We start from the raw sequence: 24,013 nt of genomic DNA, 5'->3' as shown, positions 1-24,013 counted from the left end.
AGTTCCAAAGCAATCTTTCAAAATTCAAACACATCACCGTGTTAAAATAAAACTGAGTTTGGAGTTTTATCCTATCACTCTGCCAAACAAATTAGGCTAATTAGTGCATGTGCGTGTGCGCATTGAGCATGAGTCACTTTCATTTATCCTCTAGTCGGTTATTTTTCTTTGTTCACCAAACGTTAAGAAATTAAATTAACTTTTCCACCGGAATAATTAAGTGCCTAATATTGATATTTTGTGTTTTACTTTTTATAATAATAGATAAATATCTCATTTAGGTAGGTTCTAGAATAAAGTTTTTAAATTTTTGTTTGAATGTGATCGTTATAAATATATTACATCCCTCCATAGTATGAATAAAGAATCAAAATTATTATTTTTATCTTTTTTAGTTGTAGAATTAAGAATAATGAGAAAATAGTTTTTCCTTCACCTATCAATGGTGCTTTTATAGGCCTACTCACCTCTCCCATATACTCTCCCACCTCACATGAACATTCCGGTGCTTCACATTGAAATTTATTGAAAATATTTTTTTTATAGGTCTCACATCTTATGATATTATGCAAGAGGACACATATAAGTATGGTTTTACTTTTTTTCTATCACCTTGTCAAATTAATTAGGGCAAGTGCGTGCACTATGCACATTGATCTTGATCACTTAATTACATTTATCCTCTTCTGGCTACACTTAATTTGCCGGAGCCCCTCATTAAAGTTTACTGTGGCTATTCTTCATGGAAGCATATTTGATGAATGTATATATTATTACGTGAAAATGATAATCATGCACTTGAGATTTATTTTTCTTGCTTGCCAAAGACGAAAAAGCAATTAGTGCACACACCAACCAACTGGTTCGAGAATTCGTAAATGATTTCGTTTTCATTTTCCGCAACAAAAGTGGTCTACGTCTGTTGCATGGGAGGTAAAGCCGTAAAGCTAACTCTATATAAGACCAAGGCAAACTTCAGATTATGGTACATCCTTCACGATCACATAATTAAGCAATTACGTTTAACACTCTAAAACATCTCTCGTTGGCTATATTATATATCCTGAAAAGCTCACTCATGGCAAGTATTTCTACTGTCTCGGTTCTTGATAGAAGGTAAGGAATTGTAACTTCACCTCATTTTTTTCACACATACTTTGACACTTTAGTATATTTTAAGAAAATATCTATAATTATAACTTTAACACATTCATACTAAAAATAAATAAACTAATATTTGTTACATACACATTTCTTTTTTAGTATGAGTAGCTTAACAAATTTTATCTAATGCATTCATACTAAAATAAAGGATTATATACGTTAACAAATACCAATTGTCTTAGATAAAATTATAGAACTGTGACAGCTGTCTTCTTGCTAACCTAACATGTCATACCCAAATATTTATAAGGCTTGAAGGGAAAGTGGCTCTTATCAGTGGTGGTGCTAGCGGTATAGGTGAGGCCACTGCAAGACTCTTCTCTAAGCATGGAGCACACGTTGTGATAGCTGATATTCAAGACGATTTGGGTCTCTCTCTTTGCAAACACTTGGAATCCGCTTCCTATGTCCATTGCGATGTCACAAACGAAAACGACGTTCAAAACGCCGTTAACACAGCGATTTCCAAGTATGGCAATCTAGATATCATGTTTAATAATGCTGGCATAATTGATGAGATAAAAACAAGCATACTTGACAACAGCAAGTTTGATTTTGAGAGAGTGATAAGTGTGAACTTGGTTGGTCCTTTTCTGGGAACAAAGCACGCTGCTAGGGTTATGATTCCTGCTAAAAGGGGAAGCATAATTAACACTGCTAGTGTTGCTGGAACCTTTAGTGGAGGGGCTTCACATGCCTACACAAGTTCAAAGCACGCACTAATTGGACTGATGAAAAACACTGCGGTGGAGCTTGGACAGTTTGGTATTAGGGTAAATTGCTTGTCCCCTTATGTGGTTGCCACACCATTGACTAAGAAATGTTTCAATCTTGATGAAGACCGAAATGGTGAGATTTATTCCAACCTAAAAGGTGTTCATCTTGTGCCAAACGATGTGGCCGAAGCTGCTCTATATTTGGCAGGTGATGAGTCAAAGTATGTTAGTGGTCACAATCTTGTGTTAGATGGAGGGTTCACCAATCTAAATGTAGGATTTTCTGTGTTTGGGCAGTCTGAGTAAAAAATGTCTTTTAATAATTATAGTGTTGGTGTTTTGATGACTGTGTTTAGAGGGCACTGCAGTTCCGAAACTTTATCTGCCAGCGTATGTGAAGAAAAGCAATATAGGGTATTATAAGCCTCATTCCACGTACACTAGCCGTTTTTGTATTTGTATGTAAAAATTGGATGAAATTGGTTTCATATATATGCCTTCCTCCACCCACACGTCAATATATAATCACGCTACTACCTTTTTTATGAATAAAATCGTCTAAAATATTCTAAAGATTTAAAACAAACAACAAATTCTTAAAAGAAATTAAATTATTTTTTTCTAATTAAACTAAAGATATTAAACATATTCTCAATAGGTGATGGAATTATTTATAATAGGCCATCTATATAAGTGTTGAATTTCCGATATATTATCACCCTCTTTTCTTGAAATTTAAGTATTTTACGGTGTGTCGTTTTTCATCGTGGAGTATGTATATAATCCAAATAATTGTAGCTGAACACGCGAGATAAAGACTTAGATTAACCTATCACAGCCAGAAAATTTGTTCGATAATTTTAACTGAGGTTTTTTCTTCTTCCAGAATTATGTTTTATAATTTTATCATGATGGAGAGAATAAATGAATTGGACATGGAAGTAAATTTTTGGCTTATTCTTAATTAAAAAAATGGCATTTAAAAAATAATTATGATATATGCATGGCGAATATATATGTGATCAAGCTTTGAAAATGATTTTATTACGCAAGAGGACAAACTGAGGTTTCAGGATATTTTCCCTATTACCTTGCGAGACCAAGGTTATATTTGATCAAATTGACTTATAAAAACTTATAAATAAGTTAAAAGATCGAGTTAAAAAATTAAAACTAGCTAAGAACTTATAAGTTAATTGATAAAAGTATTTAATAAAATTAATTGATAAATATCAAATGACATATTCAAATGTGTATAGGTTTGGTTATTAAAAAAAGAAATTTTGTTTTTATGAATTGAGTTGATAAAATAAAAATCATGTAAAAAAGAATTAAGTAATATAATTTTAGAAGAATAATTTAACAATAACTATAAAGTTAATATAATTTAAAGAATTTTTAATAAGGAATGATACAGTGATTGACAATATGTAAAAACATAAAATTATATAGAGTGAATTGAATTAAAGAATAAAATGAAATTTAAAAAAAATAAAGATAAAATTGAGAATAATTAAATAAATTTAATAACTTATAGTTAACTTATTTTTTATAAACTATTTCAAATTACTCATCAAAATAAACTATTTAAAATAATTTATAAAAAAATAAACTATTAAAATAAACTCATATTTCAAACAAATTTATTTTAATCAAATAAGTTTATAAATTAGTCAGAAAAACTTATAAACTCGTCAAATTTTTTACCAAACATAATAGAGTACGAGTCACTTACATTTATCCTTTCTGGCTACAGATGGAGCATGACATCTTCTTGTTATTCTTGGAAAAATAACCCACGGAGGCATTACTTAGACAAAGATAATCATGCACTTCTCATATTTCTTCTTGCTTGCCAAAGACCAAAAAGCAATTAGTGCACAAACCAACCAACCGGTTGAGAATTCGTAAATGATTTTGTTGAGAGATCATAGTATATCATAATACCGTTTGCTAGAAAGTACAAAACCAATATGTATAAGAGAAATTTTAACACGGCTTGCAAACTCTGTTTCTTATCTCAAAAGTGAGAAACTACAACCAGGTGGCTATCTTGTGTTGAATTACGTAACACTTTATAATTGCTTTTTGTAGGGTCCATCACGTTTTGTAGTATGCTCTGGGGTATAAACCGTTGGACACACTTGCAAAATAAATAAAAAATGTTTGATAAACACTTATATGCTATCCTATACTTAGAGATAAAGAGAGCTAGAAAGAAAAAAACAATATAGGTACACTATCTTTGGGTTGGATCGGAATCCGAACCTTATAATTTAGTCTTTGCATACCTTCACTACTACAATAAAGTGCTTTAACGACACACTAACTACGACAGTTAAGAAGAAAACGTTGTTGAAAGATACACGGTGACATTATAGTAATTTTGACGAAAATATACAACGATGGTCGTTTAATAACCACCTTCATTACTAGCAATAAGGAGTACTATGACGGGTCCCGTGTTGACCATAGTAGTTGTATTGGTAATCCAAAGACAGTCTTTTCATTCTGATTGTCTTTGAATAAGCTTTTTCTCTTCCCTTCAAAATCCAGCTCCTAAGCTCCTCGCATATTATCTCTCTCTCTCTAAAATCACAAATTACAAAATTCCTTCCATTTTCTCTCTAAAACCGTCATGACCTCCATTGCGCCTCTTGTCCTCCCTATCTCCAACCCCCAAACCACCGCGGGAACCTCCAGTGCAGGCGGCGGTGCCATCGAGGTTCCAACGAACAACCTGGCCTTCGGCGATCATCACCCTCCGCGGTTCTCTCTTGGATCCTCTTCGGGGCCCCAACAATGCCGTCGCCAAGTGACGCGCCTCCTCTGCGAAGAAGCGTGTGGTTATTACGGATAAGGCTCGCGTCGGTGTTCAGGAACGACGTGGAGGGGTTATATGAGAAGCTTCTCGCTGGTGAGAGCAGCATCACCCCCATCGACCGCTTCGACGCCTCCAAGTTCCGCACGTGCTTTGGCAGCCAAATCCGCGGCTTCTCCGCCGAGGGCTACATGGACGACAAGAACGATCGCCGCTTCAACGACTGCCTCCACTACTGCATTGTCGCCGGCAAAAAGGCCCTCGAAAATGCCGACCTCGCCCCAAACAAGCACTCCAAGGTCTCAGATCTATTCTCTCTTCCCACATTTCCTTCTTATTTTGTTAGTTTACATTTCCGTGAGACAATCCTTTTTGAGGCACTGTGAGAGCGTGGGTTTGGTTGATTAACTTTTTTAATTGCTTGATTCATTGCATCGTATGGTGTTATGTTGAAGGATTGAAGTTTTGCTGCTCTGGTACAGCGTTTGTTGGTATGTAATTATTTGTACTTCGAATTTTTATATAGAGTTGAAACAATAGGTATGTTATTTGAATTAGTGCAGAGAATTTTATTTTATGCAGACATGGAAAGGGGGAGAGGATGCCAACCATACCTATTTTAACAGCAAGGTATTCAAGCTTTTGCCAACCATACCTATTTTTATTTGGACTGAAATTGGTCCTAAAAGTATTCCTATTGAAGTTTACTGGTGCCAGCTTTGCAAGTTTTGAAAGCTGGAAGCTTTTGTTTGAACGTTAGATTATTAAATACGCTAACGCTATTTGTTTTGGGTTAGGCTATGCTATGTTATGAGTTTAATGCAGAGGCAAATCATGATTTGTGTCCCAAGTGTATATATGCGTATGTCCCATCGGTGATACTGATAAGTATAACTCTTTCTGCTTGCTTTGTCTCTCTCTCTCTTGTTGCTATAAGTTGATTTCTACTTTTTTGGTGGTTAATTTGCTATGCAATTGTTATTTTGCTATGCAGTTGTTTCCAAAATTAATGTTCTTGACATTTAAATTTTGTTTAGCCTTTCTTTCTTGTTACATTCAAATACTTTTTTAGCTTTGATCTTCACTAAGGAATTTTTCGTATGAACTATATATATATATATATATATATATATGTAGAGGCTGATTAGATCTGGAAGTTTTTGTTACTGTTGAGTCTTCAGCTGTTCATAATTATTCTTAGTTTCTTTTGATGAATTATATGCGAAGCATGACGTGAATTCTTAGTACCCACGAACAATAACTAGTCCAAACTCTAATTACTTAAAAAGAGGTTGATTGACCACACTGAAACACCTCTTGAAATTAAATGGAATTGTTTTTAATTATTAATTAAATTATGTTATTAGCATGTGACTGTTTTGACTTTAATTGAGTAAGTTCGTTAATGAAACTACTTAGTTGATTCAGTTAATGATAAAAAAAAAACCTCATATTAATAATATTTAAAACAATCCAATTTTGATATTTAATTTTTAAAAGTGCTTTAATTTGAAAAAGAAAAAAGCTCTTAATAAGATAGAGAAAGAAAAAAAAAAATAGATCCAACATTAAGGAACCCAAATAGAGGCGAGGTCAATTAGACTATAGCATTTGCAAGGAATATAAATAAATAAGATAGCTACATAATAAGATGAAAATAGATGCCCACAAAATGGAATATATACACATTTTTTTTCAATATCCCAAAAATAGAGATAAACCAAAAACAAGCGGCCAATTTTAGCCATATATAAAATCGTAACATAACACAATATATCTTATGAAAGTAGTATAATTGTTGGATGCTCGAGCTGTGGCGTTCATAATTATATAAAAAGGGATTCTCAAGTTTATTATTTTGGGGGGCTATTTCTTGGGGAAAGTTTATTCCAGAAATTCCCAAGTTCAAAGAAAAAAGAGACGACCAAGTAACGATATAAGAAAATTTTATGCTTAAGAAAATTTTACTTGTATTATTGGCCCACCCATACTGGTTATATTCTCAGTCATTAAATGTTTATTATTGTCTTATAATTTTGTAATTGCTTTATTTTAGAGCGTCCTCCATATGAAGAACCCCTGGATTGGCCAACTCGGAAAAGAGTAGCTTTGGGATCTGCAATGGGTCTTTCATATTTGCATGATCATTGTGACCCAAAGATTATTCATCGTGATGTGAAGGCTGCCAACATATTGCTGGATGAAGAGTTTGAGGCTGTTGTTGGGGACTTTGGATTGGCCAAACTTATGGATTACAAGGACACGGTAGGTGGCTATTTACTATTGCATTTCATTTAATATTTTATGATGCACTTATTACTAGTTATTTCATTGTTTGTTTCTACTATTTTATGACTTTTGTATGCAAATGCATTTCATTGTTTTTTAAGAACAATTCACATTATCATTAAAGCACGTGATTTCTGCATTAAGTACTTAGTTTTATTTGTATTTCTTATAGGTGTTATTTCTCAATTTTAATTTTAATTTTAAATCTAAATCGTAACACAAAGTTAAATTGATTGTGTTTTACCTTTTCAGATAAACTAAAATTTAAAATTATTGAAATTTTAATTAATCCTAAGTTAAATAAAATTAATTGATATAAATATATATATATATATATATATATATATATATATATATTTAGTATAATAGAAGAGCCATTATTAAAAATGAAAAATATTTACTGTTTTTTGTAATTTTTTTATTCTGTTTAAATTTTAAAAGTATTGCCTCCACAAGGTGAAAATTCAAAAAAACCTGGGGCTGCTCATAATGTTCGACTATATTCAATTGCTTCCACAAGGTATGGGGACTTTTTTGATGGAAAAACTGCCAGCTTGTGTGTGCGTCGTGCTGTTTATTATGATCCTGTGACAGGAAAGGAAGATCCTTCCAAGAATGGCATTTGTAGCAATTTTTTGTGTAACTCAAAGCCATGAAACAAAATTCAGATCACAGGTAAGAGCTAGCTCTTTTTACTCCACCGAAGATTGACATAATTTCTGATATCTTTTATAACTTCTCAAAATTTGTATTCCAACAAAGTGATGCCTTGGTGAACCTTGCTCAGTTGGGAGAATGTCTTGCTCAGTTGTTTCTTGTTATTCCTGTTGCCATAGGTGTGTTCTATGTACTTCACTAGAGGGTGGGTTTGCAAAGTAATACTTGAATGTGCCTTGCTCTAGGAACTTCTTTACTATTTGAAATCTGCATTGTTGACTGCTATTTATTTGCTGGTTAATCAATTGGAATTTATACTATGCATGGTGTGCTCTGCATGTGAAAGTAGCAACTTACTTAAATAATAGATGAGGCAATTGAGGGTACAAAAAATATTTTTTTTAAAAATAATACATTTTAAGACAGTTGTCTTTATAACCGTCTTAGAATGTAACACATTTTACATCGGTCGTGTGAATAGGACCGACGTAGAATATATTACATTCTAAAATGGTCATAGAGACAACCGTCTTAGAAAGTTCACACATTCTAAGACGGTCGTTAAAAACCATCGTCGTAAACGTGTTCTTTTCTATGATATCTGTTACGACAACAGTTAATAATCGATGTTGTATTAATCAAATAACCGATGTACAATAACGTTTATGCAGTAGTGGTTGTGTTTGAAGATTGAGGGCTATATATCTTTTGGGTCGAATTATAATTCGATCCTCATAACTTAGCATTGATGCATGTTGTGCTTGAGGTTCAAGGACTATTTATCCTTCCGATCGGATCACAATTTGATCTCACAATTTAGCCTCACCTTATGCTTGAGACTTGAAGGTTATGTATCCTTCGGATTGAATTATGCGACCATGCATTTCCTTGGTTGGACTTTATTTGATCTGTTTGTTTTAGTATATAAGTGTTTGATCCATTTAGTCTCGGAATAATAAATGTGTCGTAAGACTAACATTGGAGACAATCATGTATCCAAATCCTTCATATATGAGAGAATATTTTGATATGTCATAATGACTCAATCCATAAATATTAGAAATAATATGCATAATAGACTAAGATAAAAAAAGGTCCTCTCATTAACCTAGAAAGATAGATTAAAGAATACATTTTATTTAAGTGTTTTGAAATAGGTCACTTTCAGAAACCTTTTCTAATTATGAAGTACAAATACACACCCACACACATACACCCACCCACACACCACACACGCACGCGCACACACACACACACACACACATATATATATATATATATATATATATATATATATATATATAAAAATCAAAGGGTAAAAATACATAATTAAGAATTATGATAAGGAATCACAATCAATAGCAATAACGAAACCGACCAAATCAATTAAATAATTGTTGCTATTAATTATTTAATCATTGTTATACGATTCAAAATTATTAAAAATCAATCAATTAAAAAAAAGGCTCACAAAAAAAAAAAATCAAATTTTACTAATTTCAGGAATAAGTTTTTGCCAAATAAATAATTAAATAATACATCTAATGTATCCATCTACAGTGTTTTTTGACAAATAAAAACACATCAAATCATATGGATTATGAAAGCAATGGCAATACTAGGTGGGGTTAATCTTCAGGCAACTGCATTCCATGATTAAGTTTCTAAATAAATGTAAAGTAAACTTAGAAAAGAAAATTTCCAAAAGATTATAAAACTAATTTATTTGCCCACATGCACTGCAAAATGCAAAAATACTCCCTCCGGTATGGTTGCAAGCAATAAAAATCTTTTATTTTTTTTCTTAAATATAAATTAATTTCACTTACGTCTTATTTTTTTAAAAAAAAAAACTCTCTAAAATAGTTTTCATTTAATAAGGCTAAGAATTATTTTAGGGTAAATAGTCATTTTCGTCCGTAAATGTATAGAACAGTAACAGATTCATCTCCAAACAACGGAAATTCAAATTTTAGTCTCTGAAAGTGAAAAAAGTGCGACAAATTCATTCATCCGTTAACTTCCATCTATTACCATTAATGAAAGAGCCTATGTGGCTCGGAGGGATGAAAATGCGACAAAAATGATTGCCAACATGTCTGTTGAATCAATTTAACCAAAATGTAAGTAAGTTTTCATTAGACCAAAATGTTAATAAGTTTCCATTGGAATAATTTGTTAAAAAAAAATTTCATTTAAGAATAAAATATATTTTAATCTTCATCTTTCCACTCCCCCTTTTTATCGTTGCAAATATAACTTTAATAATGAACATAATAATGAACATAATATTTATTAATAAGCATAATTTGTCCATTGCTCTTAAATTTCTAATGTAATAATACCTTATATAAAATATGAGACTCAAACAAAAATACACAACCATTAAGTTAATTCTTACAAAAAATGAGATCCAACTTAATTTTATCACTACCTAATGTTGTCGCAATAGAAATTTTAGAGCAACAGATACGTTATGCTTATTAACCAATATTATGTTTATTGTTATGTTTTGTCTAACTTATGCTTGTTTTTCTATTTTTTTAAAGTACTTATTGTAATGTTATACTTGAAACGATAAAAAGTGGGGAGGGACGGGGAGGAAAAATGAAGATTAAATTATATGTTACCCTTAAATGAAATGAAATTTGGAGTCTGACAAATTAGTTCAATGAAAACTCACATTTTGGTCTAATGGAAACTTAGTGACATTTTGTTTCAATATATTCATCAACTATGTAGGCTCTTTCATTAACGGTGACAGATGAAAATTAACGAATGAATGAATTTGTCGCACTTTTTCACTTTCGGGGACTAAAATTTGAATTTTAATATTTTAAAAACGAATTTTGTAGCGCTTTATACATTAAGAGACAAAAATGATTATTTATCCATTATTTTATGTTTGATATCAAATTTCAATGAATGATAGTTTAGAAAAAATTATTTTTAATTGAAAATAACAAAATTTAATGAAGCTAACTAATCTTAACAAATATAAAATGTCTTTTTTTTCTTCCTTATAATCAATACCAAAGGTAGTATTTAACAAGCTTTATGAGAATCCGCATTCAAAAGCACCATGAAGATTCAATTATATGATTTTTAATTATTAATTAATAATATAATTAATTAACTTTTTAAACATTATTTTTAATTTTTTTTTTCACAAACTAAAAGAGAGATAAAAGATAATAGAAGGCTTTGAGATGAAAGAAACATATACTTTTAATTGTGGAGTAATTTTGAAAAAAAAATTGATTATTCTATTACTTTTAATTGTTTGATACCATTTGTCATTAAGATATCCTTCAATAGGAACTTTCTTATTTCCAACCATTGAGAGATTACCCTCGTTGGCCAATGAGAAGAAAGGCAAAATCAAAGTTTGTTTTTGGTTTTAATACCCCGTTTAGATATGGAGACGAGAAAAAGGTAAAATGATTAAAATCACGTTGAAATTACAATTATAATTACAAATCTGTTGTCTAGCAAAATCTTCGGCGCCTGAGAAGGCGACGTAGGAATGTGGGGATTTGTCCATAACCAAACGAGCGAGCGAGATCGGGTTCTTAACGGTGGTAAGATCCGAAATAGCGCAGCATCGTCGTTTTGGACCATCCATTATGTTAGCTTCCATCTCCACCATTCCTTTTTCTGTCAGGGCAGATCCATCGCCGGAGTTGAATAGCGGTTTCGTTTCCAATTCCCTCACCTCAGTTTTATAACCGTCCGCAACCTATTAATTTTGGAGATCGTGGTGGTGATGACGCGGGCCTCGATATCCACCTTGAACGACCACTCTTAGATCTCGTGTAATAGAGACCAGATCCTTAATCAAAATAAAAAGATAAAGTGTACGTATCAAAGAAAATGGTAAAATCAACTCTCACTTAATTTATATGTATTCAAAAGAAAGTGTACGTATCAAAGTTATCGATTGAGAGATCAGAGAATGCTTATCTTAATGCTCAGAGTGATGAATCGATTGATTAGTAATGATCACAGTGGATATTGTGTTGTTTGAGATCAACCGAGAGGTGGAAGGCCTAGGTTTGATGCTTTGACTATGAATGAGCGGTAGAGTGGCTACCTCATCGTAGTTCTCATCATTGTTGTTCATCGTTTAGAACACGAAAGACACAAAGCAACAAAGGGTGTTGGGAAATGTTTCACCCATTCCCATAGTGGGTGCCAAAGTGTTCCAGAAAAGGCTTCCTTATATCGGAGATGACCTAATCCAAAACACTCGTGAGGTGTAAAGCTTAACTTGTTTTCCTAGATTAGAGAGGGAAGTAATTTATTATTGTCTTATAACACGTATTTTCCCATATTCAATGGTCGGGTCATTTATGGCATTTCAAAACCTTCCATCATATCCTGAAAAGCTTATTTATATGATTATGTGTGCTAGTTAATTGTGATCGGATGCAAATCACTCAATGTCAATTGACTTAGGCCAAGGCCCATTTTGATGGAGGGGATCAGAATACGATTTGATCCGATCCGAAGGTTGCACAACCCCTTAACCTCAAACACTAGGTGTGTAGAGGATAATTTGTATGGATCAAAATATGATTTGATTTAGAGGGTACACAACCCTCTAGCCTTAAGCACTAGCTACGTAGAGGCTAATTTGTATGGATCAGAATACGATCCAATTTGGAGGGTACAAGTACATTTCATCACTAATGTGCCTATTCATATCATCAATTAAGGTAGTTTCTATGGTTCATATGTTGATCAAGGAATTTTGTTTAACTCATACATTAGCTTCTTTACACTACTACGCTTGAGGCTACGGGATTGGTATCCTCTCGATAATAGGTCGAGACATACACATGTCAACAATTCCCAATGCTTTAGCCTCTTTGCACTACTACGTTTGAGGCCAGGGGGGCCTATGTGTACCTTTCGGTCGTCTTTGGCTTGACCTCAGCCCTTGGCCCATCACATCATATGCCAACCAACCTAACCTATGTGTAACCTTTAGGTCGGTATTTTGAATTATATTTATATCTAATTCATTGTTGATCCTAATTTAGCCTCTTTTCCTTTTAGGCTTGAGGGCTATGTACTCTTGGGTTAGATCATAATCTGAATCTCGCAACTTAACCTCTATGCACCTTGTGTTTATGGTTAGTTGGTTGTGTACCCTCTAGGTTGGATCGTAATCTGATCCTCGCAACTTAGGCTCTACGCATCTTGTTCTTGAGGCTCGAGGGCTATCACTACTATAAAACAATGCTATTACAACACTACATCAAGGGCGGTCCAAGAAAAATCGTCGTCTTCCAAAATGCGTGGTATTTTTGTAAATAATCACAATCTTTCAAGGACGGTCATTGTAAAACCGTATTTAAAATATTTTTCAAAGGCGGTTTTTTCAAACCCGTCTTTAAGATATGATATTCAAAGTCATTCTTTACAAAGGGACTGTCGTAAACTTCATTTTTTTCTCGCGCCCCTTCCTCTTCTTTGGAGTAAACTTTTTTTTTCTCATGCCCCTTCCTCTTCTCTGGAGTAAACTTTTTTTTTTCTCGCGCCCCTTCCTCTTCTCATCGTGCCCCTTCCTCTTCGCTGGAGTTTACATACCTAACTAGGTAGTGCACCTTCCTCATTCCCCTTCTTATTCTCAAACCCTCACTTCTTCATCGTCCAAAACGTGAACCCTAGTGTCTCATTTCGTGAACCGCTTGAACCCTAGTGTGCGTTTCGTGAAACACTGTAGCTTCTTCTTCATTATCCTCGAGGTGTCAAATAATGTGCTCCAACAACTGAATATGCCATCAGAGAAACTTTTTTTGATTATCCTGAGAGGACAAGGCCTTGTGGTAGAGGTCCTTGTTCTGGAACTCGTCGTAGACGTTGTAACAGATGGGATGGCCTTCTCTACCGTGTCCGTGCATGAACACCACCTTCTCCAAGTCGTCACCCAGATCTTCATCCAAAAGGGCATTGATGTTGAAGTCCTTCCTCCATCGGAGAGTGTTTTGAGCTCCCACGCTCTAACAAACTTGAGGAGAATGACATCAGTCCTATCATCCTTCAAGAGAGGGACGCCCCAGATGGAAACCTCCTCATCCTCTAATTCCTCTTTCAGGAGCTTCTTCAGCTCATCAATGGAATTTTTCTCGGAATCAGAAACCCTATTGCTATTTGGATTTGTAGGTATTGTTTGTATATGTTCATACATTTTCCCCATTCTTTCAAAGTTGTGATTATGCTCTATGCTTCGCAATCGAATGCTGGTTGATCCCGCATTTCTTTTCAAAATTGGCTCAGAGGTTGGTTGGGCTTGTCTTATAGTAATCCTAATTTTGTCTGTTCATATTATTTAATGGCAGGACTGCATGTAGTGCCTTGAGTTATCCAATTTTTGTGTCTGTTCTATACAACATATGTCAGAAGAGCTATTTACCTTCTCAGTCGATTTCTTATCACTTATAAGTGTCTGGCCATTGTTTAAGTTCTGTTATGGTGTTGGGAGTAAAATTGATTTGTTGGTTAACATGTAGGTCTATCCTAAAGGAACTCACTTCATAATTTCGTGGTTTGAAAGGCCAGTTATCTATGATATTCGTGCACGACCCCATCTAGTTAAGAGTACATCTGGGAGTCGTGATCTACAGATGGTAAATAATACATGTTGCTAGGATTTGCGTGTAGTCACAGAGAAATGGTTTTGGTATCAAATTCGTAGAACCCTAAAAAAGAATTATGACCTTAATCATATTGTATTATTGGAAATGAAATTGATTTGAGCATCTTTGTGTCTTTCCTCTTTATTTGCAGGACTTTTTGCATTAGTTTCTCTACTTTGTCCCTTAATTCCTTTTTTGATGGTTTGTTTGTGTGGACATTATCTTGTCCTTCTATTACATACATCATTGTTATTGGGCCAAACTTTAGCTAACTAAGTAATATTCTCAACTGAGATTTGTCCCTAATCTGAAATGATGTAAACAAATTTACATCTATCTCAATTTTAATATCAGCTTAGCAGCTTTAGAACCTGATAAATGCCACTAATCTAAAATGATGTAAACACATTTACATCACCTCCCATTTGGTGTTTTAAAATAATTTATTTATGAATTTTGAAGTTGTTAGACATCTGATATTTGGCTTTGCAGTATAAATATCTTATGCAAATGCTTCATCAGTATCGAATACTCTAATCTACAATTTGCCTTTTCAAGTTTAGCCTTTGTTTCTAATGGGTGAAGGTATCTGCATCCATACTCTTTTCCATCACTATCTTCATATTGGCAGGGGATATTTACTTTTTTATTTATTTTATGGAATGGGATAAGCAAACTAGATGTTTATTATAATCACCTATTTTAATTTCTTCAATTCATTTAGTTGCAATGAAAGTTATAATGATTGTAATCTGGATCTTCATGCATTGATCTCAACTTCAGTGAAGACATCAAAATCACAAGAAAACTTAATTGGAAATTAGGGAATTAAGCAAATCATGAAAAAATCGTTTTTGTAACCAGTTATGACTTTTGTGATGAATAGGTTTAAGTGCAATAGTGCAGTAATTCCAAGATGTTCCTTCACACTTTATTCAGGGGCTGAACATACTGCTTCATGTTAACTTTCAGTGACTTTATTTCTTTTTTCAAATAAATTTATCTTAGATACTTAGCTTATTACAAAACATTCAATTTTATTAAACTCAATTTATTAAAATACATTTTTGTTAACATAAACTTTGTCTAGAATTTTTTAAAGAAGTGAATAAGACCACGTGCATTCTTTATTATACAATTTTTCTTCTAAATATTTAGTGGATTTAAAATTAAACTTCAGATTATGGATTAAAAGAATAAGAGTGATTGCTCTTAGAGTGTTACTTTGTGTGTTTTTATGTTATGCCACTTAACACTTCCATGTTGCAATTTTCTAAAAGCAATTTTTGATGTATTTTTTATATTCCTGCCATTGATATCCACTTGAACGATGGTGATAAGTGGATGTTTGCTGGCCATAAGGTGCATGTAATGGACACTCCTGGTCACACCCAAGGTCACATTCATGCCCTATTTGCATTAGTAATTCTTCTTAATATTGTGAAGTATTAAAAATATCTGGTTTCTTTTATGTGTCTCATTTTTCTAGTGTTCTTTTTATTTATACTGTATGCAAGCCATATAAGCTTCTATTTTCCTGGATCTGGGGAAATTTTTACTGGAGACACTTTTTTCAGCTTATCATGTGGCAAGCTCTTTGAAGGAACCCCACAGCAGGTTGTTTTAAATTGTACTTGTCCTTTTTTCTTTTTTTTTTCTTTTAAGGTTTGAGATTTCTATCCAGTAATAGGTTGTTGCATCTTCGGACGTGTCTTATTTTTATATCTTGTTTTATCCCCTTGCCAGAAGTGCTTGAAATTTTAAGTACCCGCACAAAGCAACTTGTTATTGAAATTACTATTAGATGAGGACTTTGTAAAATATGGTATAATTATTTGACTTATTTTTGGAACGCCTTATCTAAAATCAGGTTAGGACTTAGGAAAGTATTTTCCATAACTGATATATATATATATATATATGTTTGACTTTTAGAAGTTTATGTGCTATATTGGGTGTGACCCTTATGGTTTTGTTTGACTTTTAGAAGTTTTGGATTGGTAACATAAGTTTTTGGTATATCTACTGATAGGAGAGTGTTCCTCAAAGTATCTGCCTCTTTCTGCAGGTACAACTTGAAGAAGCTGACCTATGAGGATAGAAAGCCTAAGTTCATTTCACGCGTGGCGGCTCTCAACTCTAGATGCCGCCAATAACGATGAAGATGATGAGTGAAAGTTCATTGCAGATGCCATCTCATGGCTGCACAAGTAGAAACTATCTTATTTGGTGTCTACATAATCATTTTCTTGAATGCTTAATTATCTACACTTTCTGTGCATATAGAAACTATTATTGCATATTTTATAATTATATTTGTTGATTATTACTAATATAGATAATGTTGTAATTATAAATACAGCTTTTCATATTATGTAATTATATTTATTGATTATTAGTAACATATATAATATTGTAATTATAAATATTGATTTTCTTATTATATAATAATATTTATTGATTATTAGCAATATTGATAATATTGTAATATCGATTTAATTAACCTAAAATTTAATTACAGGTAATTCAACATTTAACATCGGTGTTGACGTAAGCACCGATGTAGAAATATGTAATTTCTAAGACGGTACTGACGTAAGCAATGTTGTAGAAATTACATATTTCTACATTGGTGCTTACCTCAACACTGATGTGGAAACACGTGTTTGTTACATCGGTGGTCAAGGTAGCAATGTTGTAGATTGTACATTTTCTAAGTCGTTGATGACATCAGCAACGTTGTCAATAATGACTTTTCAAAGACGGTGGCTTGCTTAGGACCGATGTAGAAAACAATGTGTTTTCTACATCTAGAGGAATTCTCATTACCTTTTAATACCATTTTGAACATGCATTGAACTATAAGTGACATCATTTTGTAAACCAAGAAGATAAAGATCATCATACAAGATATCATTACCAACACATTCAGAATTATAAAATAACTCAAATGATGTGTCTTTAAAATTAAAGGAATATCCAAAAGGTACGAGTCTAGAAACATAAATCAAGTTTGGGGAAAAACTTGGCACATAAAAAGTCCTTGCTAATTTCAAAATAAAGTCATTACTTAAAGTTAAAATGCAAGTTCCAATAGCCTGCACAGGTAAGCCTAGCTTATTGCCTGATAAAATGTTTTGCTCACTCCCCACTGGTTTCCTTAGGTTTTGCATACCTTGTAAATAATTTGCAATATGGATTGTAGATCCAAAATCAATCCACCTGGTGTTAATATTAACACTAGCCATATTAGATTCATAAGATACTGATGAAATTGATTTACCTTTCTTCTCAAGCCATTTATGGAATTTGGGGCAATTCTTCTTCGTGTGTCCCTTCTTCTTACTAAAGAAACACTTTGTCACCTTCTTAATATCATCTTGAGGTGGTATTTTATCATTCCCCTTCTTATTAGCTTGAGACCTAGTTGTTTTATTCTTCCTACAAGCAGTTGTAAGCAATGCACTCTCACCCATCTCCATTACAAGCTTTTCTTCTTCCTGAACACACATGGTCATTAATTCATTTATAGACCATTTTTCCTTATGTGTATTGTAGGAAATCTTAAATAGCCCATATTCCAGTGGAAGGGTGTTCAAAATGAAGTGCACCAAGAAGGACTGAAACATATCAACTTCCAGTTTCTTAAGTTGAGTTAAAATATCTTGCATTTGCATTATGTACTAATGCACACCTTTCTCACTAGTGAGCTAGAGAGAGGAGAACTTCATGATCAGGGTGCTTTCCTTGCTAAAGCCTTATCTGAAGTGATGAACTGGTTATCAATAGCCTTAAGCAAGTCTTAGACTTTTTATGTTGGTCAATAGAACCACATATCCTAGCCGAGATTTTGGTCTTAATGAACATCACGCTTAGTCGGTTGGATCGCTCCCACCACTCATATAGCACAACAGCAACTGGGCTACTTTCATCAATGATTTCAGGTGGTTCATCTTTCCTTATAGCATAGTCTATGTCTATCCACCCCAATTGTAGAAGAATTCTCTCCTTCCATATCTTATAGTTATCTCCTTTGAGTTCGGGAACATCACATTGAATATCATAAAAGCTAACCATTTGAGAAGTTGCAAAAATCCAAAGGCTTATGTCAAAATTTGAGGCATATTAATCTTAATTGTATGTTTTCCCAATGTAAACATACCAAAAAATTGAATCTTGTGACATAAAAATTATCTGTGTGCTAAATTTTTAATTCAATAAGATACAATTAAACTTTATGATAGAATAATCAAATTACATATTCAAATTCATACTTTATAGGTACAACATGAAAATAATTTGATTTTTCTATTGCAAATATTTACTTTATGATAAAAGTACCAAATTATACATCACCTCATGATCCCTATGGGTAAACCTTGAAAAATAATATGACATTTTATCCTAGTTAATTATACAAATATAATAAAAATTCTCGTGGGATAAAATTCATTATATAAAGTATAACTAATCACAATATTATGACTAATTCCTTATATGATCTTTAAACAACTTAATATATAATTTTAATCAAATTATAGATGTTGTGGCTAATCCATAATTAATCAAAATTATAAAGATTACTTAGACATAAAACTTAATCATATGAGAATAAATCATATTATGCACTTCAAGATCAAGATATAATACAATGATGAATAAAATTCTCATATATAATTGCATAATTGAAGCATAATATTATGCATTTGATTTCATATATATATATATATATATATATATATATGCACAAAATAAAATTTTCCAGAATATATTCATGCATAAAATAAATCAAAATTGCACAAATTGCAAAAGTAAACAAAAGCGCATAAGGGTATAAGTTACATGAAAACGAATAAATATCAAAGAACCTAAAAATGACCCTGTGTCTCATGCGATATCCTGAAAGCTATAGGTTGCTAGTTTAAGACCCAACCAGTGTCGAAATGGTCCATTTTCTTTTAAACGAACAAAAATTCACTATTCATCATCTTCAACCTCCAGCAGGTCAATCCACCTATATATAGACCCGGTTGGTTACCACTCATTTGGGCATCATTTTACACTATTCAAAAGCTAGAAACCAGGAAATAAACCAAAATAAAATACTTCTAATCTTATTTTTAACAAACATGGCTCTAAACACCAAAACGAAATTAGATCGGAAAAATACCGAAAACCAAAAATGGACAAGGCAGAGGCAATTGAGGCTCTAATATCAAATGTAAGACTAAAATATCAAACCTATGATGTTACAAACAACAAAATGAAACACATGTCATTAAAAATGTGAAAAACAAAATCTAAATATACCTCCAACCATTGTCATGAAGAGCTACTTTGTTTTGGTTCTTCTAAGCTCTCTCTCTCTCTGTAGATGGTGTATTAGACGAAAATGAAAGATGTGAGCTCAGGGATCAAACACATGTGCTATATATAGGCATTCTACCATCAAGAATGCATTTAGTAGCCATTACCACCAATTGATGTCATTCAATATTTGGTTTTTCAACTCCAAAACTAATGGAGCACATGACCTTCTCAGCCTAAAACGTTTAGACCACTATTAAAGAGTTAATCAAAGCTTTTAATAAAAATTATTACACATCGAACATGCTTATTTCAAAGTTCGGTAAACTAGACATCATGCACAACAATGTTGGTATAATTGGTGTGTGGAACCCTAGCATACTGCATAACAAGAAGTTTCACTTTTAGCAAGTTATCATTGTCAACCTGGACGAAGTGTTCTTAGGAATGAAGCTCACTGTGAGGGTGATGATCCCTTCTCGGTATGGCAGCATAGTTGCAATGGCTAGCATTTGTGGACGCATAGGTAGCGTGGCTTTGCAAACCTACATGAGCTCGAAACACAACATCGTGGAGCTTGTGCGAAACGCTGTCGTGGACCTTGGACCCTTAAGGATTCGAGTGAATATTGTTTCTCCTTATGAGTAAAACATTCCTCAACACTGATGATGAGGGGATTGATGCACTGTATTCCCATCTTAAGGGTACTATTTTTAAGCCCCAAGATGTGGCTGAAGTTGTTCTTTACTTGGGAAGATGTGAGTCTAAGTATGTTAGTAGGCATGACCTTACAGTGGATGAGGGGTTCACTGTTGTAAATACTGGTTTATGTGTGTTTAGGCAATCAATGTAGGTTTTTAATTTGTACTTTAAGTCGTTTCAAGTGTTTTGAATTATAACATCAGCTAAATATTCATTAATAAGGCATAAGTTTAATTAAGTTGTGTGCTTGTAAAATGGAATGAATACAAGACTACAAACTAATAAAACTTTTGATATATTGTTTGGGCGTGTTATGATGGAATAATACAAAATTTCTATTCTATATTTTTTTATCCAATTTCTATTCTATTTTATTTCTCCTAAATTAGGAAGGGGGGAATATCGATAAATATTGAAATAGATTGGAATTTGTTACTAAACTAAATGGGAGGAAAGAGTGAAAAGTTGGCAAAAAAAATAATTTCACAAAATATGGAACATCTATTACAAAACACAAAGGAAAGAACAAAAAGAATTGGACAATGTAAAATGATATATGGACACCCATATATCATAAACACCTATTTTGACACATTTTTTTTAATTATTTTTTTCTTTTTATTAAATCATATCATAATCATAATTATATTTCTCTCTCAAGGATTCTAATAGCATATGGATGTCTAGAGATAGAAGAAGAAGAAGAAGAAGAAGAAGAAGAAGATGATGATGATATCAAATAGGTGTTTATGATATATGGATATCCATCCATATATCTTACTCATTCATGTCTAAAGATCAATCAACCAAATTCCATAATACAAACGAAGAAGAGTTAAAGTTGTCCCAATAAGCAATTAGCCGTAGTTAGATTGAAAAGGTGAGTCAAAATATAAAATTGGGTCAACCTAGTCCAACTCACATTCTTTTTGGAAAGTCATTTTATTGGCTCAATCTAGAGGGCATCAGATTGAATTTGTCTTTTTTTCTTATTAGTCAATTTTAATTGTTAGGGGGCTGAATAAGTCTTACGAAATATAAAGATGGGCTTTGCTTCTTAAATCAAGTGAATTTCTTCTACACCCAACATTTTTTCATTAATTCCTAGTTTACCCTTCTTCATTCTTCTTATTTGTTTGTTCCTGTTTCATTTTGTTGTTACACCATTCATTGGTTTGTTAGAGGCTGGGTCTTCGTTCCATTGTGGCTGGTTTTGTTGACGTGCATTGTCATAGTGGTTGGTTACATGTTGCATTTAATGTAATATATTTGTATAAATATTATTACATTAAATAGTTTATTAAGTGTAAAAAAATATGAAAATTTAGATATAAATTATTATACATATGCTTATCAATTTCAATGTAATATATTAGTATAGATAATAAAAAAATAATAAAATTGTGTCATACAATATGTTAGAAAAATATATTTATTGACGTATCTACATAAATGTTAGAGTAGTATCTTTAATTGTTACATTAATAGTTTTTGTCAAGTGTAGAAGATTTTAAAATAAATTTTAACGTTTAAGTTTTTTAAAATCAATATATTTATTTATAAATAATTAGAATTAATTAAAAGTAATAACAATTCATATATTTTATTAAGAGATAAATTATTATTATATGTATGTAGAGGTATGAATTATTATATGTCAATCTGTATAGGCTATACATATGAAATTTCATTAGTTTGTCATTGAAAGTTTTTTAATGTTTTGTTAAGATAGACGAAGATGAGTGGATATATGAGAGCATTATGTCTGAATAAATTAATATTAATGAAGACAATGGAGAGAAACCAATTGTGTTTGAAAATAGTGATTGTTTTGATGCCTTCAATACTTACCAGGTATTGATATGATTTTGTATTTGGTTAAAGTAAGTAAATGAATGTCTTAAGAAGAATAAACATGTATTACCCCTTTTGTAGGTGTTTGCTACCGGTGAGGATGTATAGCATTGGGCTCATACTATTGTGTATGATATTGGTTTTGTGGCTATAATAATGAGGTTAGACACATCAACTAGAAAGAGAGGAAGAACCTCATTTGTTTTAATTGGTTATGAGATGAGTGAAAAATATAGAACATATAAGAAAGATTTAGTAGGAATAGTGACTAATACTAGAAATTGTGGGTGCCCCTTTAAGCTGTGAGCGAAACCAATCTTGGGAGGTGAATGGTGGATGGTCAACTTAATATGTGAGACTCACATGCATTTGCTAAGTCATTCACTGAACATCCATATGTTGGTTGACTAACTAAGGATGAGAAGATTATTATTGGTGATATGACAAAATCAATGGTCCAACCCAAGAATATTCTTCTCACTTTGAAGTAGCACAATACTAACAATTGTACCACAATGAAGCAAGTATACAATATAAGATATGCGTGTTGTTCTTCTATAAGAGGCAATAATAGTGAAATGCAACAATTAAGCAATGTCTGTCATTTGGTATTCTTCATAGATAGTACATACAAAACAAACAGATTATAGGCTACCTTTACTTGACATTGTTGGTGTGACACCTATTGGGATGACATTTTCAGTTGCATTTGCCTATTTGCAAGGCAAACGTATAAACAATGTTGTATGAGCTCTTGAATAATTTAAAGGTATTTTTATGAGACGTGATGCAATACCTCAAGTTATTGTTACTGATAGAGATTCAACATTGATGAATGCAGTGAAAATTGTGTTCCTTGAGGCAACTAACTTGTTGTGTCAGTTTCACATTGAAAAGAATGAGAAGACAAAATGTAAAACCCTTGTAGGAAAAAAAAACGCATGAGACTTTGTGATGGAAGCATGGGGGAGTCTTGGGGATTGTCCTACTAAGATACAATATGATGACTGTCTTATGAAGTTTGAATTTGCTCACCATGATCAATGTTTGTTAACTATGTGAAACAAACATGGTCGATTCCCTACAAACAAATATTTGTTAAAGCATGGACGAATAAGGTGATGCATCTAGGAAACACAACAACAAAAAGGTATGAAAATGGTAAATGTATATTGGTTTTAATAAGAACACATTTATGGATAAAACTAATTGTTTGTGTTTTTCAAATACAGGGTTGAGTCTGCACATTAGGCCTTAAAGAGACTATTGTGTAATAGCCTTGGAGACCTATGTAGTATTTGCGAAGCCATGAACAACATGATCACTTTGCAACACACTAAAGTTAAGGCGTCTTTTGAGACAAGCACAAATGTGGTCGAACATGTTTTTAAAGTTACCTTATACGAGAGACTAATTGACATGGTATTTAGATATGCATTAAACCAAATTGCTATTGAGTTTGAGTGAGTGAATTATGTTGGCATTGACAGTTCTCGTTATGGATGTATTATGAGAACTACTCATGGTATCCCATGTGCATGTGAGCTAGCTAGATATGTTGTTGGTAGCATACCACTTGACACGTGTTCTTAAAAGAAACAGATGACCAAACAAGAAATATCAATGAATGATGATCTGTCTTACGAGGAGTATGTGGATGCATTACATTCGGTGCAAAATAGCTCATCCGCACTGAAACATTATGCATCATCATCTGAACAAACAAAACCAAATACGAAGTGTCGTAACCTATCCTTCGACGGGAGGGCGAGGCAAAATAAAAAGGGGTGTCTTCCAAAAAGGAAAATGTGCGGGAGTCGCCACCAACGTTTATTCGAGGAAAACATTAGAAAAACCAA

At 32.7% G+C, this 24,013-nt stretch overlaps 2 protein-coding genes and 1 pseudogene across 20 annotated transcripts; all 3 read left to right on the top strand.

Annotated features, from left to right (window-relative positions):
- The first annotated feature begins 984 nt into the window (after positions 1 to 984).
- On the top strand, positions 985 to 2,318 carry LOC100777055 (secoisolariciresinol dehydrogenase-like). Its single transcript, NM_001317531.2, has 2 exons — positions 985 to 1,116; positions 1,415 to 2,318. Exons 1-2 carry the CDS (start codon positions 1,079 to 1,081, stop codon positions 2,184 to 2,186), a joined length of 810 nt encoding a protein of 269 aa, NP_001304460.2. The 5' UTR covers positions 985 to 1,078; the 3' UTR covers positions 2,187 to 2,318.
- Positions 2,319 to 4,052: 1,734 nt separating this feature from the next.
- On the top strand, positions 4,053 to 16,568 carry LOC100777573 (somatic embryogenesis receptor kinase 1). 19 transcript variants are annotated; one of them, XR_005887269.1, is made up of 6 exons: positions 4,054 to 5,000; positions 5,157 to 5,192; positions 5,284 to 6,966; positions 7,447 to 7,665; positions 15,869 to 15,908; positions 16,360 to 16,568. XR_005887269.1 is itself a non-coding variant. In XM_014764113.3 (6 exons), the coding sequence occupies exons 3-6, from the start codon at positions 5,278 to 5,280 to the stop codon at positions 7,579 to 7,581; spliced, it is 504 nt and encodes a 167-aa protein (XP_014619599.1). In that variant the 5' UTR covers positions 4,058 to 5,000; positions 5,157 to 5,192; positions 5,265 to 5,277; the 3' UTR covers positions 7,582 to 8,677. The 19 variants fall into 19 exon arrangements, 10 of the variants coding, with proteins under 10 accessions (XP_025980233.1, XP_025980234.1, XP_025980232.1 ...); XM_014764113.3 differs by lacking the exons at positions 15,869 to 15,908; positions 16,360 to 16,568 and having other exon boundaries at positions 4,058 to 5,000; positions 5,265 to 5,331; positions 5,499 to 5,589; positions 6,758 to 6,966; positions 7,432 to 8,677; XR_416765.4 differs by lacking the exons at positions 15,869 to 15,908; positions 16,360 to 16,568 and having other exon boundaries at positions 4,060 to 5,000; positions 5,284 to 5,331; positions 5,499 to 5,589; positions 6,758 to 6,966; positions 7,447 to 8,677.
- A 3,333-nt stretch (positions 16,569 to 19,901) lies between these two features.
- LOC106795073 (secoisolariciresinol dehydrogenase-like) lies at positions 19,902 to 20,451 on the top strand (annotated as a pseudogene).
- The last annotated feature ends 3,562 nt before the right edge of the window (positions 20,452 to 24,013 follow it).

Source organism: Glycine max, chromosome 11, assembly GCF_000004515.6.
Source record: "Glycine max cultivar Williams 82 chromosome 11, Glycine_max_v4.0, whole genome shotgun sequence".
Taxonomy (NCBI): domain Eukaryota; kingdom Viridiplantae; phylum Streptophyta; class Magnoliopsida; order Fabales; family Fabaceae; genus Glycine; species Glycine max.
The sequence above is the reverse complement of the archived record's forward strand: the minus strand, read 5'-3'. Positions and strand labels throughout refer to the sequence as shown.

Bases quoted from the DNA above. Each gene is read 5' to 3' on its own strand.
- LOC100777573 (XM_026124448.2), top strand. From the start codon at position 5,278: ATGCAGACATGGAAAGGGGGAGAGGATGCCAACCATACCTATTTTAAC. The intron at 5,332-5,498 runs GTATTCAAGCTT...GTTTTGGGTTAG, and splicing joins ATACCTATTTTAACAGCAAG to GCTATGCTATGTTATGAGTT. The intron at 6,967-7,431 runs GTAGGTGGCTAT...AAATTTTAAAAG, and splicing joins TTATGGATTACAAGGACACG to TATTGCCTCCACAAGGTGAA.
- LOC100777055 (NM_001317531.2), top strand. From the start codon at position 1,079: ATGGCAAGTATTTCTACTGTCTCGGTTCTTGATAGAAG. The intron at 1,117-1,414 runs GTAAGGAATTGT...AATATTTATAAG, and splicing joins GTCTCGGTTCTTGATAGAAG to GCTTGAAGGGAAAGTGGCTC.